The 19,549-nt window shown below is 40.0% G+C and overlaps 1 protein-coding gene across 8 annotated transcripts in view; it reads left to right on the forward strand.

Annotated features, from left to right (window-relative positions):
- Positions 1-19,549, forward strand: part of LOC140465031 (F-actin-uncapping protein LRRC16A-like) — a 470,304-nt gene that overhangs the window by 214,822 nt on the left and 235,933 nt on the right. For all 8 annotated transcript variants that reach the window (XM_072560843.1, XM_072560842.1, XM_072560840.1 and 5 more), the window contains exons 9-11: positions 2,303-2,378; positions 5,373-5,461; positions 7,585-7,679. In XM_072560843.1, coding sequence (XP_072416944.1) covers positions 2,303-2,378; positions 5,373-5,461; positions 7,585-7,679 — 260 coding nt within the window. The remainder of the gene's footprint in view (positions 1-2,302; positions 2,379-5,372; positions 5,462-7,584; positions 7,680-19,549) is intronic.

The following is a 19,549-nucleotide window of genomic DNA, read 5'->3' on the forward strand; positions in this document are numbered from 1 at the left end:
ATGTCAAAAAGTGTGTCGCTGGAAAAGCGCAGCAGGTCAGGAAGCATCCGAGGAGCAGGAGAGTCGACGTTTCAGTTATGCCTTTTCCAGCGCCACACTTCTTGACTCTGATCTCCAGAATTTGTAGTCCTCACTTTCTTCTAAACCATGGCCCATGCTCAATTGAACTAGTGGCCAAGAGGAAGGGAAGAGATCAGACTGGACAGTTGTGAAGGTAAGAGGACCATGGAAATTTGAAGCAAAAGGTTGATGAAAGGTTTGAGTTTAGGGTGAGAGCTGGAAAGTGTGAAGATGCAATCTAAAATATGTTGGTACAGGTGAAGGACTAGTTCCGAGTAGAATTGTAACAAGCACTGCCTCACAAAGTCAGGTGTAGGTACAACATATATCGATACCCATAGCAGTACCTTCCATTCTGACAAAGTAAGTTGTGTTAAAGGAGAAGTTGTTCAATGAGGTTGAATATTTATGGCAAGAAAGAGATGGTTTGAGTCAGGAAATTTGAAGCTGTTAAAATGCTGGAGGGCATCAGAAGAGTCACACATGTGACCAGGAGAGAAAAGAATTGAGTTGAAATAAGGCAATTGCAAATCCTAATTGATGTCCTGTTTTATAAGCTTTATCTTTGCATGTTTTTCTCTTGTCCTTCCTTCCTTAGGGTGACTGTTCATCATTCTGACATTCACACTTCTCTGGACTTTACATGTCCCATTACTATTGCCTTTAGCCTAATCTTTTTGTTATTTCATCTCTTCTGCGTACCATCTTTTCACACCCTTCGTTTTTTTTGCCATGTTCTCTATTTCACTTAGATCTGTTAGTTTGCAGACTAGTCTGTTGTAGCTAGGCCAGTATTTATTGCTCATCTCTAGTTAACTTTGAGAAGTTGTGGTAAGCTGCCTTTTTGAACTGCTGTACTTCATGTGCTGTTGTTAGATCCACAGTGGCATTAGGGAAGGAATTCTTGACCCAGCAACACCGAAGCAAGGGTGGTATATTCCTAAATCTGGATAGTGAGTGGCTTGGAGGGGATGTTGCAGGTTTCCTTGTATCTGCTGCCCTTCTCCTTCAGGATGGTAGTGGTCATGGGTTTGGAGGATGCAATCTTAAAGACCTTTGGTGAATTTCTTTCTTCTTTACTAAAATACTTACTTCAATTATTACATTTCTAACTTTGCCTTCTTTCTGACCAAGGGTCATTGCTGCACACGTGTTGCCTGGCCCTAATTTTCTAGCATTATTTATTTTGATAATTTGCGGTTGATTGTGCACTCCTTTATTGCCTTTAAGGAAAGGTCAAACAAGGTGCATACCCCAGTTTCAGGAGAGTCTGCTGCAAATTGTTTAATGTCTCTCTTTGATTTCTCCAGAGCAGGTTGGTCGTATAAGAATTTTGTTACTCATTCGAATTTGAAGTTTTATCATCAGTTTCAGTAAAATGCTTTTTCTGCACATGTAATGCTAATGCTGGGCATGTCAAAAATTGCTTGACTTTAAATGAAAATCCTTCTTAAGTATGGCTTTATTTGTAACAGATACAAAAGAACTTCAGCGTGGGTTAATGCCTCACCTGATAGGAAACTCATGTTTCAGAAGTTACTCATTTCAGTTCCTCCTTGAACTGAGGTAGTGGATGATAGCCATGACAGAAATTTGGATAGTAAAATTGGTCTTAGTGTTTCTGGGTGAGGAAAAACCCTTGATATATAAAGGATTGCTATTGAAATCTTAATATTAATTGGGACTTTGAGTGAGAAGAGAATTGAGCTCTGCTCTGACAGTTCCAAAACCAGACGGCATTCTCTAACTAACCTCACATATAATTCCTTGAATGAATACTCAGCCTCTGTAAATTTGAGTAAGAGCAGGGAAGCACGTGGAACAGGAAACTTTTCAAATGTATGCTTAGTGTGACCTTCACTGTGTCCTAGCTTGTCTGCTTAGGTAAATTATGTTGAAAGAAATAAACCTAACGGAGACAAGTGTACTGCTGGCATGACTTAAATGTGTTCAGTTTTACTGGCATTTTAACTCTGGTGTAAGATAGTGAGAACTTTATGTAGACACACATGAATATGTCTCAGAACAATTTACAAAATTGTGTTATGTAAACAAAAATCAAGTGCCGTGTGGGGGGGAATCATCAGTATGATTAATAGCTAAGTATGGCAAATTTGGATGATGAAGATGCCCTGAACAAATGATGAACTATGAATGAAAGTTATTTGCCAGCATTGTTACATTATAAATCAAAAAGATAAATGTTTCTGTAAATAATCAAACTTCATTCACTTTTTATTAGAGACTTGATACCAATTGTTGCTGCGCTGGAGTACAACCAATGGTTCACAAAGCTCTCTTCTAAGGATCTTAAACTGGTAAGTATATATTGGACACTGAGTGAGCAGAAGGCAGCAGCATGCTCTAAGTATTTTAGTTTATTTCTAATGTTATGTTACCAGCTGATGGTATTACTGAGCAGGTCAGATCCCAAACATAAATCTGTCATTGCAGATTTTTTTTTTGTTGAATTTAATAACGTCCTCTTTCATTGGAACACAGGCATGCATTGCTGCTGATCTGGTATTAACAATTAAAGAGGACTTTTTTATGGAGAAAGTGAGGACTGCAAATGCTGGAGATTTGAATTGAAAAGTGTGACACTGGAAAAGCGCAGCAGGTCAGGCAGCATTCAAGGAGCATAAGCCCTTCATCAGGAATGTGTTTTATTACATGAAAGAAAAGAATTAGAATGAACCAGCTATTTATATATAACACAATTTGAAAGCTTTTAAAATACAATAAAATAAATCTTGCCCACAGCTGAACAACATCCCTTTACAGAAGTCCAAAATTAATGAGAATTTCCTTCTCTATTATCTCTATATTTAACCAAGCTATTACTTTCAATTCCCAGTCTTGAATCTACTGACTTCAGTGCATATTTTCACAACTTAGTTTTCCTTAGGGTCAGATAATCCTTTCAGGGTTCTAAGCAAACACTTCTGGTCCACAATTTACAAACTCAATCCTCACACTGAGGTAACCGATTCCTATTTCTAACATTTCTGAACTAACCCTTTCCTCCAGAAGGACAATGTTCAAATATCCAAATTCAACCAGAATGTCTGTGAATTGGGCTAAAGGAAGGTTCCAAGCTATGGTTGTTTCACCAAAGCAACCAAAAACTCAATCCTCTTGAAAGCAAGGTGATGCTCTTCAATGTTTATTCTGTCTACCAGTAAAACTCTCCTAATGCAAACAAATTTCCAATACCACTCCAGGGGCTAACTGTCTCATTGTGGTTTCACAATAAAACTTTGGCTCCAGAGAAATAATGACGAGTTAATTAAGTTAAATCCACTCTCACAGATCGAAATCCACATGCTACTAATTCAAACCCGAGCTCCCCGAAATCCCTCAACTTGCGTCACTCTGTTCAGAATCGTTAAATATAAACCTTTGGCATTCAGGAGCTGTATCTGATCGACATTCTGTTAATGCCTGTTTGCTTCTTCAAATAGATTTAAAACATGCTACAGCATTATTTTTTTTTCCCTGATTTGACACATCACCTAGATTATCTGCTAATTATTTCACTACTGTTTGTGGAACTTTGCTGACAATTGTATATTTGGTGGACTGTTTCAATTTAATGTCTTGGGACTGAGTCATAGAATAGAAAACATGGCATGATTCATTTCAAAAGCATTAACGCTTGAGACTACAATGATCTCATACGTTTGATGTTTGAGTGCCATTTAGAAAACCTTCAGATTAATTGCTCGTTATGTTTCGACAGAGGAGGAAGAAACTTAATAACTGTATTGGAGAATATTGATTTAAGTTTAATGTAAATTTATGTTCAGCACAAGTTGTATAGCAAACATTATTCTATGAGATGATGTTTAAGTCATGACTTTTAAAATAAGCATTTTTAATGCTATAATTTATTCACCTCACTCTAAAAACAATTGCAATTTATATACTTATGTCACATTTTGGCTTTTTTTTCATCTAAAACATCTATAGCCATCAGTAACACAATTGTTGAACAGATTCCATTATTGATCATTATTAATATACAAGAAGTACGAGAACGATTTTTTATTGATATTTAGCACAAAAAAAGTCGTTGAACATTGATGAAATATCTGCAATCATTCTTGAATAGATGTTAAACGAAACTGAGCAATAATAAAGTAAAAATTTGATTAGAAAATTACGCTATATTGAACCATAGTATAAGTTTGCACTGTGAAGTTCATAGCACAAAGTATTATGCACTAGCTATACTGAAGAATGTATGCATGAAGCTCAGCAAGCCAGATTCATGAGGCTCCCAATTTTCTCTTACCAGTATGACTTTGGTTAAATTTCTTGATTTTATGATATTGTTGAAATGATTTCATCAGTGATATTCTGTGATGTTTTTAATGCTGCTCATACGAAATCTATTGAGACTTATGATTTGCTAGTAATCACAAAGATATAAGTAATAGGGGTAATGGATTAAAGACACCATTTGCTTTTGATTTTTCTAACACATTCAAGTTTTTGCATTTTACCTTCTTCCACTTCTGCAGAAAAGTTCCCTTACCTATTAATCCTCTGTGGTTAGTCAGATGGGTTAAGCAATAGATTTGTCTATGACTATCAATACATCTACATTGTTAGGCAATGGAAAGTATGGCCTGTTTGATTTACTGCAATCTTCTCCATGGACCTGGAATTGTCATACATTAATAAAGCCATCCAAACCAGAACTGACCCAATTCTGTTGCCTGGGTTGGAGGATTTAAGCTATGGAGAGAGGCTAAACAGGCTAAGGCTGTTTTCCCTGGAGCGTCAGAGGCTGGGGGTGACCTTATAGAGATTTATAAAATAATGAGGGGCATGGATAGGGTAAATAGACAAAGTCTTTTCCCAGGGGGTCGGGGAGTCCAGAACTAGTGGGCATAGGTTTAGGGTGAGAAGGGAAAGATACAAAAGAGACCTAAGGGCCAACTTTTTTCACTCAGACAGTGGTATGTGTATGGAATGAGCTGCCAGAGGAAGTGGTGGAGGCTGGTACAATTGCAACATTTAAGAGGCATTTGGATGGGTATATGAATAGGAAGGGTTTGGAGGGATATGGGCAGGTGGGACTAGATTGGGTTGGGATATCTGGTCAGCATGGACAGGTTGGATCGAAGGGTCTGTTTCTGCTCTGTGCATCGCTATGACTCTATGACAATGAAAAATATGAATTTAAAAAAATCAAGATCTCACTTCTTTAGAGTTGAGGATCTTATACACTTGTGGGAAATACTTTGTAGTTTTTTTTTCTTTCTGTATTTAACTTAGGCAGATTTCATTTTCTAATTCTTCAGTCCACAGATGTTTGTGAGCAAATTCTACGAGTTGTTGGTAGATCGACACGTTTAGAGGAGCTAGTGCTGGAAAATGGAGGACTCCGAACGTGAGTATATTCGAGTATTGATTGTTTCAAATGAATTCTGTAGGTCAGGATCTTGAAACTTTATCTTTTAAGTATTGTTTAAAGAACACCTTTTGATATTCTGTGTGCTACCTCGCATGTTCATACAATTACAACTGCAACCTAATGTTTGTATTTATCTTTGGAATATCTATGCATTATTAACAAACTGTTTGCTGCAAAGTCATGCACTCTCCAATTCTAGCATTGAGCTAAACAGCAAATATTGCAGAGCCATATTGGTTTCTGAATGGGATAGTAAGTGATGTACACAATAAAATGAAAGAAAAACTGTTAATGGAATGGAGGTAGCAGTTCAATGAGGACACTTTGAAGAAATGCAGGACTTCTGTTTACGATGGCACTGCTAGAAGTGATCTCTGCACAATCCTTTTGAAAATGAAATATTTTCTTCACATACAGACATCTCTGTCCTATAGCATAATACATAAATGAAATTGGATTGAGTGCTAATGAGGCATCCAAAATGATCGCCACCAGATTGTGTAACGCAACTATAGTTACTCTCAGTACAATGTGCCTTCCACTCTTCCACCTCCATAGAGCCAAGACTTATGGCTAGGCTAATGAAAAGGATGGACAGATATTCTAGCAACAGCAACAGACTCACTTGGATGCTAACACCAAATGCTTAGGTTATAGAGCACAACAGCTCTAGAATGTTTAATTAGGCAAGCATTTTTTAATGCTGTCCACACCCAATCAAGAATTCTTCTGGATATCATGGTTGCCCCATCCATTGAACTACTTCATTATGTCCTTCTGCCATAATGAGTGAGTTTTTTCATGTATCACTTTTTACAGCGTTCAAATGATTCTCAGCTGCAAGTCTGTCACATCTCCGATAATATCCCTGAGCTTCCTTACCAATTGCAGGTTACATTTTCACGACAAATATGCTTCGCTGTGACTTAAGTTGAAGCAAATGCCAACCACTTTTAACTGACTGTCAACAACAACATCTGTCAATATTAATGGGAATTATTGGCAGCCTAACCATTTCCATGAGTGGCCAATTGTGCAAACAATGAAGGTCATGTTTTGTGTTTCATCACTATTTGCAAGTCTCAAATCAGAAGGGAGATGAAATATTACTGATCTAGAGATGGATACAACTGAAATAGCATGAACACCAGCACAAAGCCTAGTTATTTAATTGGCCTCAGTACCACTAGACTCTAAATTCAGTTCAGAACTGCCACTGCACAAATGCTATTTTATGTAGTATCTTTAAAATGGAACACATTCTATCAAATTTGCAATGTTGTGAGAACATCACCTGTACTGAAATGCCAGGCAAGTCACACCTTCATTCTGACTTAGACATGAACTTTTGCACTTTCATAGTCACTGTGAAAAACTTCTAGAATTATTGGAATTCTATCAGAATACAGAGGGAAGTGTTGGAAAGGAAAGGCTCACTTGGTAGCCTTTATTATTAGTAGTTACTTTATTCTTGAAAATTGATATTATGTGATTGAACACATAGATTTCCTTTGATTTCTTAATATTGTCCCCAGGCTATTTCTAGTTAAATCCACATAATGTGGCAGTTTTGAACAGTGTTCGAAGTGATTCTAATAGAGAGGTATTCTCAGAATAAATAATAACAACATAAATTTGCACATGTACTGTTGTATTGTATTGACACTTGACTAACAACGAAAGCATTCATCCATCTGCAGAGAGACACAGAGCTAATGTAAAGTGTCATTAACCTGAAATGTTAACGTTTGTTTTTTTTTCACTGATGTTGACTAACCTTATGAGGATTTCCAGGTTTTATTTCCGATTTCCAGCATCTGCAACATTTTGACTTTGCATTTTTATATTGCCTTTAATCATAGTAAAACACTTCAAGGGGAAAAATAACAAACCGACTTGATACGATAACAGCACTCAATCCATGCCTGTATCGGACAGTGTTGAAACAGATATATGCCTGTGAATAAGCAGTGACATTCCCTTGTAATGTATATTTAGATCCTGGCCTCTGGCTCATTTGATCCTTATGTATATTTCAATCAGTTCTGGATCACAGTTCAAGTGCATCTCTTCACACAATTTCTTTTCTTTCTCCCTAGGGATTTTGCACAGAAGTTGGCCAGTGCGCTTGCTCACAATCCGAACTCAGGACTTCACACAATCAATCTTGCCAACAATGCACTGGAGGACAGAGGTAGATGATCTTTCATCACTTATAATTTAGCTGCAAATCTTTTTTTCTTGGACACTGTATACTTCAGACATTTTTACTGCGGCACTCGGATTTATCTGTCAGCAATGGAAAATTTCATTCCCTCAGGGTTTAATTGCTGGAAATTTTAAAAAATGTATATTTAAAGTTTTCCTTTTTTCCTCCTCTCAATGAATCTAACTATTCTTTGTATAAATGCACTCTCTTTCTATCATTGATGTTAATAATGAACTTACCCAGCCTAACTTGCAATTTGTGTGGTACATGTGTTGTGTCAGTTATAAGAAAGGTAATTACTTGTCCCGTTCACTTGAGTCTCAAGTGACCTTGTCCCACACTGCATTGATATCAACTCACTTTCAGCAACTTGCATACAAACATTTACAAAATCTTAACCTGTAAGGCCAAGACTAAATAATGGCAGATGAAATCCTCGGATTGTTTACTTTGGAATTTATCGTCCTATATATTCATTCAACTTGTTGAAATATGTTCTCAATTTCTTCAGATTTAACACTGCTTTTTTTATCGTGGCTAATTTTCTATAAATTAAGTTTCTATTTTAGAATAGTTTTGGCTTCTTCAAACACTGCTATGTCAAATGCCTTAAAAGACCATCAATGGTTCTGACCTTGAGTTTTGGTCCAAATACTATGGCAAAAATAAATAAGCTTTTGAATACTTGTTTGTAATAACAGAAGAATAAAATGCATATGATTTTCATTGCATACGATTCTATCATGATCCTTTAGAATATCCTTTAAACTCGAGGATTACAGTGTCAGCCATGACTTGGTTGGTAGCACTCTCTGCTACAAGTCAAAAGGCTGAGAATTCAGATTCATTGCAGAGACTTGAGCACAAGGGTTTAGGCTGATGCTCCACAATAGGAATGTGAGAGTTCTATACACTTGGTGTTACCATCTTTCAAATGTTAAACCAAGGGCCCACTTTACTCTATTGTCGTAACAGAAAAAGGTACCATGTCAAGTCTTTTGAGGTGGAGCAGCTTGAGGTGGAGCCAACTAGGGAACAATGAACTAGGAGAAACTGAGGACTGCAGATGCTGGAGATCAGAGTCAAGAGTGTGGTGCTGCAAAAGCACAGCCAGTCAGGCAGCATCCGAGGAGCAGGAGAATCGACATTTTAAGCTCTTCATCAGGAATGTGTGTGGGGGTGGGGGAGGTGGATGCCAAGGGAGCTGAGAGATAAGTGAGAGGGAGGAATTTCCTGCTCCTCAGATGCTGCCTGATCAGCTGTGCTTTTCTTGCACCACACGTTTTGACTGTGATCTCAGCATTGTTCTTTAGTGGCCCCACCACAAACTGCTCCAAAAATCCACCTAGTAGGCATTCCACAAATTCCTTTTCTTGCAATCCACTACCAACCTGATTTTCCTAGTCCACCTGCATTTGAAATCCCCCAAGATCATTCTAACTTTGCCGTTCCTACATATCTTTTCTGACTGTTGGTATACCTTACACCCCAGCTCCTGATTACTATTTTGGAGGCCTGTACATAACTCCAACTATGGTTGTTTTGCCTTTGCGGTTCTTCAATTCCTCAATTAACTTTATTTAGAAAATTTCATCAGCATAAAATATTAATTAATATTTCATAAGCTAATTGGCTTCAACATGCTCAATGATCTTTTCATTTTGTCACTAGTTACTTGTCTCCTCTTACAACTGCATTACCTCCACTGGAAAAGAAGCTATCCTCTTTCATAACACAGTGAAGTGAACAGTTTCCTTTTGAAGTGCAGGACTACTTTAGACTCCTTTAGCAGACTGTTCAACCCAGGACGGACATCACTGACATGGGTTTTTCCTCATCTTCTATCTAACAAGATGTACCTGCATGAGTAGTAATACTGACTGAGTTTGTCTCCCTAAAGCCAATTGCACTGTCTCATATCTGTGTTCCCTCACTGCGTCCCTCTTGCACTATCATCCTCTACCCTAAAATGAAAGGAAACAATTCAGCAGAAAGATGGATCATTTTGTCTATTCCACTCAATTGTTCAGTGAATAAATGTGTTGATGCAGTCGTGCACTTTTTTAATATCTGAACTTAATGTTCTTGTCTGTGAGTTAAATCAACAGCAGAAGAGCATAATATTATTTTGTGTACTCTCTTTTAGTCATGTTTCCATGTCTTAAAGTTTTTTTCATTGCTTTGATCAAAATTAACACTTTGGTTGAGTATGAGTAGCATTATCTGCCTAGTTTTGGCGAATTAAAAAGGTTATCCTGAATGGTAAAAATTAAGCACATCTGTACTAAGGAAGGGTCACTCGACCTGAAATGTTAACTCTGATTTCTAACCACAGGTGTTACCAGACCTGCTAAGCTTTTCCAACAATTTCTGTTTTTCTCTCTGAGATATCTTAGTCTAGATTAGAGAAGGTGCTGGAAAAGCACAGCAATTCAGGCAGCTTCCAAGGAGCAGTAAAATCGACATTTCGGGCAAAAGCCCTTCATCAGAATACCACTCCTTGGATGCTGCCTGAACTGCTGTGCTTTCCCAGCACCTCTCTAATCTAGACTCTGGTTTCCAGCATCTGCAGTCATTGTTTTTACCACTGAGATATCTTTGTTTAGCTGTGGGTTTACATAAACATGGTACGAGAATAAATAGCTCACTAAGATGATGCAAGTTATGGATGAATTGTGTTATGAGTTAAGGATAAACAGTGGACCTGCTATTCTGGCAGGGTAAATGCTGTCCCTCATGGCAGAGTCTCAGATCAGAGGGCAAAATCTCAGAATAAAGGGGAGCCAACTTAAGACAGTGATGAGGAGGAATTTCTTCTTTAAGGTTTAAAATCTTTGGGGTTCGTTGCCCCAGGAAGCAGTGGGGGCAGAGTCCTTCCTGTGGGGTTGTGGTCAATAATAACTGAGATTGAAATAGCCTCTTTGTTGAGAATCTGCAGTAACACAATTGGAGACAATGATGGAATCTAATGTACAGTTTTACAGTAGCCTCTTTTATACACACTTTTTACATACATTAAAATTTTAGCACTATGGTTTCACATAGTTGTAAGTATTATATGCATGTTCGTGTGACATCTGTCCTGGGGAAGCAGGCAATAGGTTAAACCCTTGCCAAATGCTCGCTGTTACTGCTTGATGGCATTAGAATGTCTGAGCTTGCATAATTAAGAGGTATTAGTCATTTTTGTTTTTCAAATTAGATTGTACTATAAACCCTCCAATAGTCAGCAGGAAATTAAGAAGTAAATTTGGAAGGTGATCTCCATTAACTGCAGGAATAAAGGGGTGGTTATGGTAGGGGTTTTAACTTTCCAAACATAGACTGGAACTGCCATAGTGTTAAGGGTTTAGATGGAGAGGAATTTAAGTGTGTACAAGAAAATTCTCTGATTCGGTGTGTGGATGTACCTACTAGAGAAGGTGCAAAACTTGACCTCCTCTTGGGAAATAAGGCAGGGCAGGTGACTGAGGTGTCAGTGGGGGAGCACTTTGGGGCCAGCGACCATAATTCTATTAGATTTAAAATCATGATGGAAAAGGATAGACCAGATCTAAAAGTTGAAGTTCTAAATTGGAGGAAAGCTAATATTGACTGTATTGGGCAAGAACTTTCAAAAGTTGATTGACGATGGTAAAGGGATGGCTGGAAAATGGGAAGCCTTCAAAAATGAGATAACGAGAGTCTGGAGAAAGTATATTCCTGTTCGGGTGAAAGAAAGGCTGGTAGGTGCAGGGAATGCTGGATGACTAGAGAAATTGAGGTTTTGGTCAAGAAAAAGAAAGCAGCATATGTCAGGTATAGATAGCAGAGATAGAGTGAATCCTTCGAAGAGTATAAAGAAAGTAGGGGTATGCTTAAGAGAGAAATCAGGAGGGCAAAAAGGGGACATGAGATAGCTTTGGCAAATAGAGTTAAGGAGAATCCAAAGAGTTTTTACAAATATATTAAGGACAAAAGAGTAACTAGGGAGAGAATAGGGTCCCTTAAAGACCAGCAAGGCAGCCTTTGTGTGGAACTGCAGGGAAATGATTGTTGGCCCCCTAGCTGAGATATTTGTATCATCGATAGTCACAGGTGAGATGCTGGAAGACTGGAGGTTGGCTAACGTGCTGCCACTGTTTAAGAAGGGAAATCCAGGGAACTATAGGCCCGTGAGCCTGACATTGGTGGTGGGCAAGTTGTTGGCGGGAATCCTGAGGGACAGGATTTACATGCATTTGGAAAGGCAGGGATTGATTAGGGATAGCTAACATGGCTTTGTTCATGGGAAATCATGTCTCACTAACTTGATTGAGTTTGTTGAATAAGTGTCAAAGAGGATCGATGACTGCAGAGTGGTGGATATGATCTATATGGATTTCAGTTAAGCGTTTGACAAGGTTCCTCATGATAGACTGGTTAGCAAGGTCAGATCTCATGGAATATAGGAAGAACTAGCCATTGGATGTGAAGGTAGAAGACAGAGGGTGATTGTGGTGGTGGTGGAGGGTTGTTTTTCAGACTGGAGGCTTGTGACCAGTAGCATGCCACAAGGATCGGTGCTGGGTCCGCTGCTTTTTGCCATTTATATAAATGGTTTGGATATGAACGCAGAAGGTATAGTTAGTAAGCTTGCAGGTGGCACCAAAATTGGAGGTGTAGTTGACAGCGAAGAAGGTTACCTCAGAGTACAACGGGATCTTGATAAGATGGGCTAATGGACTGAGGAGTGGCCGATGGAGTTTAATGTAGACAAATGCGAGGTGCTGCATTTTGGAAAGGCAAATCAGGTCAGGACTTTTTTACTTAATGGTAAGGTCCTGGGAAATGTTGCTGAACAAAGACACCTTGGAGTGCATGTTCATAGTTCCTTGAAAGTAGAGTCACAGATAGATAGTGAAGAAGGTGTTTGGTATGCTTTCTTTTATTGGTCAGAGCATTGAATATACGAGTTGGGAGGTCATGTTGCGGCTGTACAGGACATTAGTTAGGCCACTTTTGGAATGATGTGTGCAATTCTGGTCTCCCTGCTATAGGAAGGATGTTGTGAAACTTGAAAGACTTCAGAAAAGATTTACAAAAATGTTGCCAGAGTTGAAGGGTTTGAATTATAAGGAGAGGCTGATAGTTTGGAATTGTCTTCCCTTGAGCGTTCGGGAGTGACTTTATAGAGGTTTATAAAATCATGAGGGCATGGATAGATAAATAGGTAAGGTCTTTTCCCTGGGGTGGGGGAGTCCAGAACAAGAGGGAATAGGTTGAAGGTGAAAGGAAAAAAATTGAAAGATATCTAAGAGGCAGCCTTTTTGTACACAGGGTGGTGCGTGGATGGAATGAGCTGTCAGAGGAAGTGGTGGAGGCTGGTACAATTACAACATTGCAAAGACATCTGGATGAGTATATGAATAGGAAAGGTTTGGGAGGATATGGGCCAAGTGCTTGCAAATGGGACTAGATTAGGTTGGGATATCTGATTGGCTTGGATGAGTTGGACCGAAGGGTCAGTTTCCATGCTGTACATCTCCATGACTGTACAAGTTAACATTCGTAAAATAGTGGACCTATATGATCTAAAAAGTGAGAAAGTATAGATATAGTAAATAAAAGTGTAGAGAATATTAAACTGATCTCCTGCAGCTGGGTTATGATATTTCATTTACAGTTGCTAGTTTTGGCAATTCCTACACTTCCATTCATAAAGTTTCATGGAAGCGCTGTTTTAATAGTAAAGTTCTTATAAGTCCAGTGGCCCTATTTAATGTGTATTTAAAAAGTATAAATCCAATATTAGTATAAGATGGTGGCCCTAAATAGAAATTCAAAATAGATTGTACCATGATATAGAAATAGGTAGTGCATGAGGAAATCTCAAAGAGATAAAGAGCAGCAGGCTTGTGGGGACATACTAATGAAAAACTATTTGATGTACTGCAGCTTTATCAAGTCCCAATAGACTTTGCTAAGGGTTAATGAATAGTATAATCTTTCCATTGTTTCAAGTGAGTTATCGAGACACGATGATGTGGGTGGCATTGTTCTGAGTAGGTTGCAGTATTAACGCTTATTCAGGGTAGCTTTGATATAGAAACATGTCTAATCACTGCTTGCATCATGTGGCCGATAAACTGAAATGTGTAAAGAAACAGTAATGGGTTGGAAGGGGTGTCTAATTTAGTTTATTGTGTCAAGAGTAAGATTATGGGCGGCACAGTGGTTAGCACTGCTGCCTCACAGCACCGGAGACCCGGGTTCATTTCCCGCCTCAGGCGACTGACTGTGTGGAGTTTGCACGTTCTCCCCGTGTCTGCGTGGGGTTCCTCCGGGTGTTCCGGTTTCCTCCCACAGTCCAAAGATGTGCAGGTCAGGTGAATTAGCCATGCTAAATTGCCCGTAGTGTTAGGTAAGGAGTAAATGTAGGGGTATGGGTGGGTTGCGCTTCGGTGGGTCGGTGTGGACTTGTTGGGCCGAAGGGCCTGTTTCCACACTGTAATGTAATGTAATCTAAATTTACTACAAAAATGTGGTATCATGAATGAGTCAGTGTAAACACGGCATAGTTACATAGAGTGCTTGTGAGTGATTTAGTAAAGAGAATCATTATACAATATCTCATATTGTGTATGTTTAAGGCTGTGATAGATGGATTGTGGATAAGTGGGAAAACCAAAGATTATTGGGAAAAGGCATGGAAGTAGACTTGATGGATGTTAGATCATCCACAATCCCATTGAATGGTGGGGCAGGCTCAAAGGGCTGAACAGCCTACTCCTGTTCTTATTTCATATTATCTTGAGATAGGAAAATCATACCAGTGGAAGTCAATTTTGAAGTCTTTGAAATGAAGGTCCGTGGTTTTTCGTGAAACTGACGTGGCTGAATTTTTAACAGATAAGTTGGTATTGAACACAGAAGCGAAAAATAAATCCTTCAATCTAGGCTTTTGAGCAAATGTCATGAAAAAGAAGAGAATCCTTGAAATCATTATAGTGTTTTACATTGTGTGCATGTTGAAAATTCCTTAGAGTGAATGAAATGCCTCCGTGTATTCTCTGTTGTAAAAAAAGGAGCATGAGAGCTAATTTGGAAACACAAAGCCTGACAAACATTTGTGCTACAAATGACCAGATACTCTATTTTTCTTAGTGTTGGTTGAGGCATAAGTGTTGGTCAGGACACCAAGAGAATCCACCTCATTTAATAGAGCCAAGGAATCTTTAACCTAACTGACAAATTGATCTCAATTTAAATTGTTTGAGAAATTACAGCTTGCCAACTGTGCCTCACTTTGAGTCCTCCACTGGAGAATAAGAGCAATTGTGAACTCAAGTATGTGGAGACAACTTGATCCTGTAACTTTCTGACCTTGGCAAGGGCACTACCAATTTGCTATGGTATGCATATTTAGTTGTATACTAATAATGTTGTATTGGGCACACATTGTTGTTGATAAATATTGCTCCATGTTCTCCTATTTTGACATAGTTTGATATCGACTTTTATCATGAAATGGGAAATGCTGATTAAGAGATTTTAAGATATTGCCATATGAAGAATTTTAATGCAATTCCAAGCTCTTGCCAGTTCTTCACATTGAGTTTCTGAAGTCCATCTGTCAGTGTTATTGCCATCTTTTATGTCAAATACTCAGTCTCCAACTAGTTGTGGACAAAACTGGTCAATTTTCTCTTTATAAGTTTTGATTGAATGTGTCTCCAAGGTAGATGAAATCACTGTATGACCACGTCATTTTATTATGATTAGTGCACTACAAACCTGCCTATACAATTTTTAGATTTGCATCATTGTCCTGTTTGTTTTACCGATTTCACACTAGCTGTATTTTTGTCCTCACTTTTGCTTGCTATAGTTTCTTATATTGCTGCCCTCTGCTATTTTAGGGCTGCCTTATTTGATTCATTATTTGCCCAGCTCCAATTTATACATTTTTTAGTGCTTTTGCATACATGCATTCACTTATCCTTACTTGTCGCTCATAATGTGCTTATTTTGTCTGGATTGTACAATTTGTATTGTTGGGACTTTTACTCTTGTTTATATATTTCCTCCTTTGCAAAATGCTAAAAGGCAGGTCATCCCAATGCCTTTGTATTCTCGTGATAGTAGATAATCCAAATATGTTTGGACTTGAATGTCTGTAACACTGTTTTTTGACTTCTGAGCACTAATTTCTTAATTCTGCTTTTGATAATACAAGAAAAAATTAAAAGTCAGCTCTGTAAAATGTGCATTTTTGTAAAGGTGCTCCAATAAGGTGACTCATTTCTACTGGTTAGGCAATAGTGCAATGTCATTTTGGTAAGTTCTTCTCTGTGCAGTAATTTGGTTAGAAGTAAAATTTGGCTTTGTCCATTCTGCCAAACAGCTGGTGGTGAATAAATAACATATTTTATACTCCATCCATTTTGATTGCCCAATTAGAAGGGTGTAAATTGAGCTTCCAGTTCACTTTTGCTTGTTTTGCATGACTGCTGAAACCACTTCTGCCCTCCCTTTTGATAAGTGCTTTTGCCTTCACTAATTTTCTAAAAGAATATTCTGTTTTGGGAAGAATTTTTGGACAGTAATTAATTTGTAGGAAATACCATTGTGAAATATTGCAATAAAGGCTTAAACTAATGTTTTCTTTGGACGATATGTCAAATTCTGGAGGTTGTCATACAGCTCTACAGGGTGTTGGTGAGACTGCATTGGGAATACTGAGAGTGTTTTGCTTTCCTTATTTTAAAAAATTTATTATTTCTGTAAAAGTAGTTCCTGAGGTGGAAGAGTTGTCTGTTGTGTTCCATTGGTGTTTCAACGTGACCTTACTGAAATAGAAAAGATACTGAGGATGTTGGATCGTGGTTACCTGGAGGATGTTCCATTTATGTGGAGACTAAAACTAGGGTACATAGTTTAAGCTTAAGAAGTCTCCTTTTTAAGTCTGATATGAGGTGCAAATAAATTATTTAGGAGAAAGTGAGGACTGCAGCTGCTGGAGATCAGAGCTGAAAATGTGTTGCTGGAAAAGCGCAGCAGGTCAGGCAGCATCCAAGGAGCAGGAGAATCGACATTTCGGGCATGAGCCCTTCTTTAGGAATGAGGAAAGTGTGCCAAGCAAGCTAAGATAAAAGGTAGGGAGGAGGGACTTGGGGGAGGGGCATTGGAAATGCGATAAGTGGAAGGAGGTTAAGGCGAGGGTGATAGGCCGGACTGGGGGTGGGGACGGAGTGGTCAGGAAGAAGATTGCAGGTTAGGAAGGTGGTGCTAAGTTCGAGGGTTGGGAATGAGACAAGGTGGGGGGAGGGGAAATTAAACTGAAGAAATCTGAGTTCATCCCTTGTGGTTGGAGGGTTCCTAGGCGGAAGATGAGGTGCTGTTCCTCCAACCGTCGTGTTGCTATGGTCTGGCGATGGAGGAGTCCAAGGACCTGCATGTCCTTGGTGGAGTGGGAGGGGGAGTTGAAGTGTTGAGCCACGGGGTGGTTGTGTTGGTTGGGTTGGTTGGTCCTGGTGTCCCAGAGGTGTTCTCTGAAACGTTCCACAAGTAGGCGGCCTGTCTCCCCAGTATAGAGGAGGCCACATCGGGTGCAGTGGATGCAGTAAATGACGTGTGTGGGGGAGGTGCGGGTGAATTTGTGGCGGATATGGAAGGATCCCTTGGGGCCTTGGAGGGAAGTAAGGGGGGAGGTGTGGGCGCAAGTTTTACATTTCTTGCGGTTGCAGGGGAAGGTGCCGGGAGTGGAGGTTGGGTTGGTGGGGGGGTGTGGACCTGACGAGGGAATCACAGAGGGAATGGTCTTTTCGGAATGCTGATACGGGAGGGGAGGGAAATATATCCCTGTGGTGGGGTCCATTTGGAGGTGGCGGAAATGACGACGGATGATACGATGTATGTGGAGGTTGGTGGGGTGGGTAGGTGAGGACCAGTGGGGTTCTGTCCTGGTGGCGATTGGAGGGGTAGGGTTCAAGGACGGAGGGGTGGGAAGTGGAGGAGATGCGGTGGAGAGCATCGTCGACCACGTCTGGGGGGAAATTGCGATCTTTGAAGAAAGAGGCCACCTGCGTTGTATGGTATTGGAGCTGGTTCTCCTGGGAGCAGATGCGGCGGAGGTGAAGGAATTGGGAATATGGGATGGTGTTTTTACAGGGGGCAGGGTGGGAGGAGGTGTAGTCTAGGTAGCTGTGGGAGTCAGTCGGTTTATAGTAAATGTCCGTGTTGATTCGGTCACCCGAGATAGAAATGGAGAGTTCTAGGGAGGGGAGGGAGGAGTCTGAGACGGTCCAGGTAAATTTGAGGTCGGGGTGGAAGGTGTTAGTAAAGTGGAGGAACTATTCAACCTCCTCGTGGGAGCACGAGGCAGCGCCGATACAGTCATCGATGTAGCGGAGGAAAAGGTTGGGGGTGGTGCCAGTGTAGCTGCGGAAGATGGACTGTTCCACATATCCGACGAAGAGGCAGGCATAGCTGGGGCCCATGCGGGTGCCCATGGCTACTCCTTTAGTTTGGAGGAAGTGGGAGGATTGGAAAGAGAAGCTGTTCAGAGTGAGGACCAGTTCAGTCAGTCGAAGGGTACTGGTTGGTACAGAGGGAAAGGAAGAAACGGAGGGCTTTGACTCCTTCGTGATGGGGGATGGAGGTGTACAGGGAATGGATATCCATGGTGAAGATAAGGCGTTGGGGGCCGGGGAAGCGAAAATCCTGGAGGAGGTGAATAATCTCAAGGGTTGTAAATATGTGCAATTCTCTTATCCAGAATCTTCAAATTTCACAAAGCTGAGTTGGTTAGGTTTTGATCTAAGGAAACCAAGCATGCAGACAAGAAAGCGGAACTGAGACAACAACCAGGTCAGCAATCGTCTTGAATGAACATGGAAAATAGTGGTGAAACTTAGCAGATCTGGAGAGAAAAACTGAGTTAACGTTTACAAGTCTTTAGAACTATTGAATGTGGAGTAGGCTGTAAGGGCTCAATGTCCTCTCCAAGTCCTGTCTTCCTATGGATGTTATCGGGCTCTCAGGGAATACTTTAAATTGTGTTTTTAATTATGTGATGGAGTCATCGAGATGTGCAGCATGGAAACAGACCTTTCGGTCTAACCCGTCCATGCCAACCAGATATCCCAACCCAATCTAGCCCCACCTTCCAGCACCTGGCCTATATCCCTCCAAACCTTTCCTATTCATATACCCATCCCAATGCCTCTTAAATGTTGCAATTGTACCAGCCTCCACCACTTCCTCTGGCAACTCATTCCATACACATATCACCCTCTGTGTGAAAATGTTGCCCCTTGGGTCCCTTTTATATCTTTCCCCTCTCACCCTAAACCTATGCCTTCTAGTTCCGGACTCCCCCACCCCAGGGAAAAGACTTTGTCTATTTATCCTATCTATATCCCTCATATTTTTGTAAACCTCTATAAGGTCAACCCTCAGCCTCTAACATTGCAGGGAAAACAGCCCCAGCCTGTTCAGCCTCTCCCTGTAGCTCAAATCCTCCAACCCTGGCAACATCCTTGTAAATCTTTTCTGAACCCTTTCAAGTTTCACAACATCTTTCCGATAGGAAGGAGATCAGAATTGCACGCAACATTCCAACAGTGGCCTAACCAATGTCCTGTAAGCTGCAACATGACGTCCCAACTCCTATACTCAATGCTCTGACCAATAAAGGAAAGCATACTAAATGCCTCCTTCACTATCTGCGACTGCACTTTCAAGGAGCTATGAACCTGCACTCCAAGGTCTCTTACCATTAAATGTATTTAGGCAAGATTAATTCTACAATGAATTATACAATGAATGGAAGAGCCTTGGGAAAAGTTGATGGGCAAAGAGATCTGGGAGTGCAGGTCCATTGTACCCTGAAG

The sequence above is a fragment of the Chiloscyllium punctatum genome, chromosome 41 (assembly GCF_047496795.1).
Source record: "Chiloscyllium punctatum isolate Juve2018m chromosome 41, sChiPun1.3, whole genome shotgun sequence".
NCBI lineage: Eukaryota > Metazoa > Chordata > Chondrichthyes > Orectolobiformes > Hemiscylliidae > Chiloscyllium > Chiloscyllium punctatum.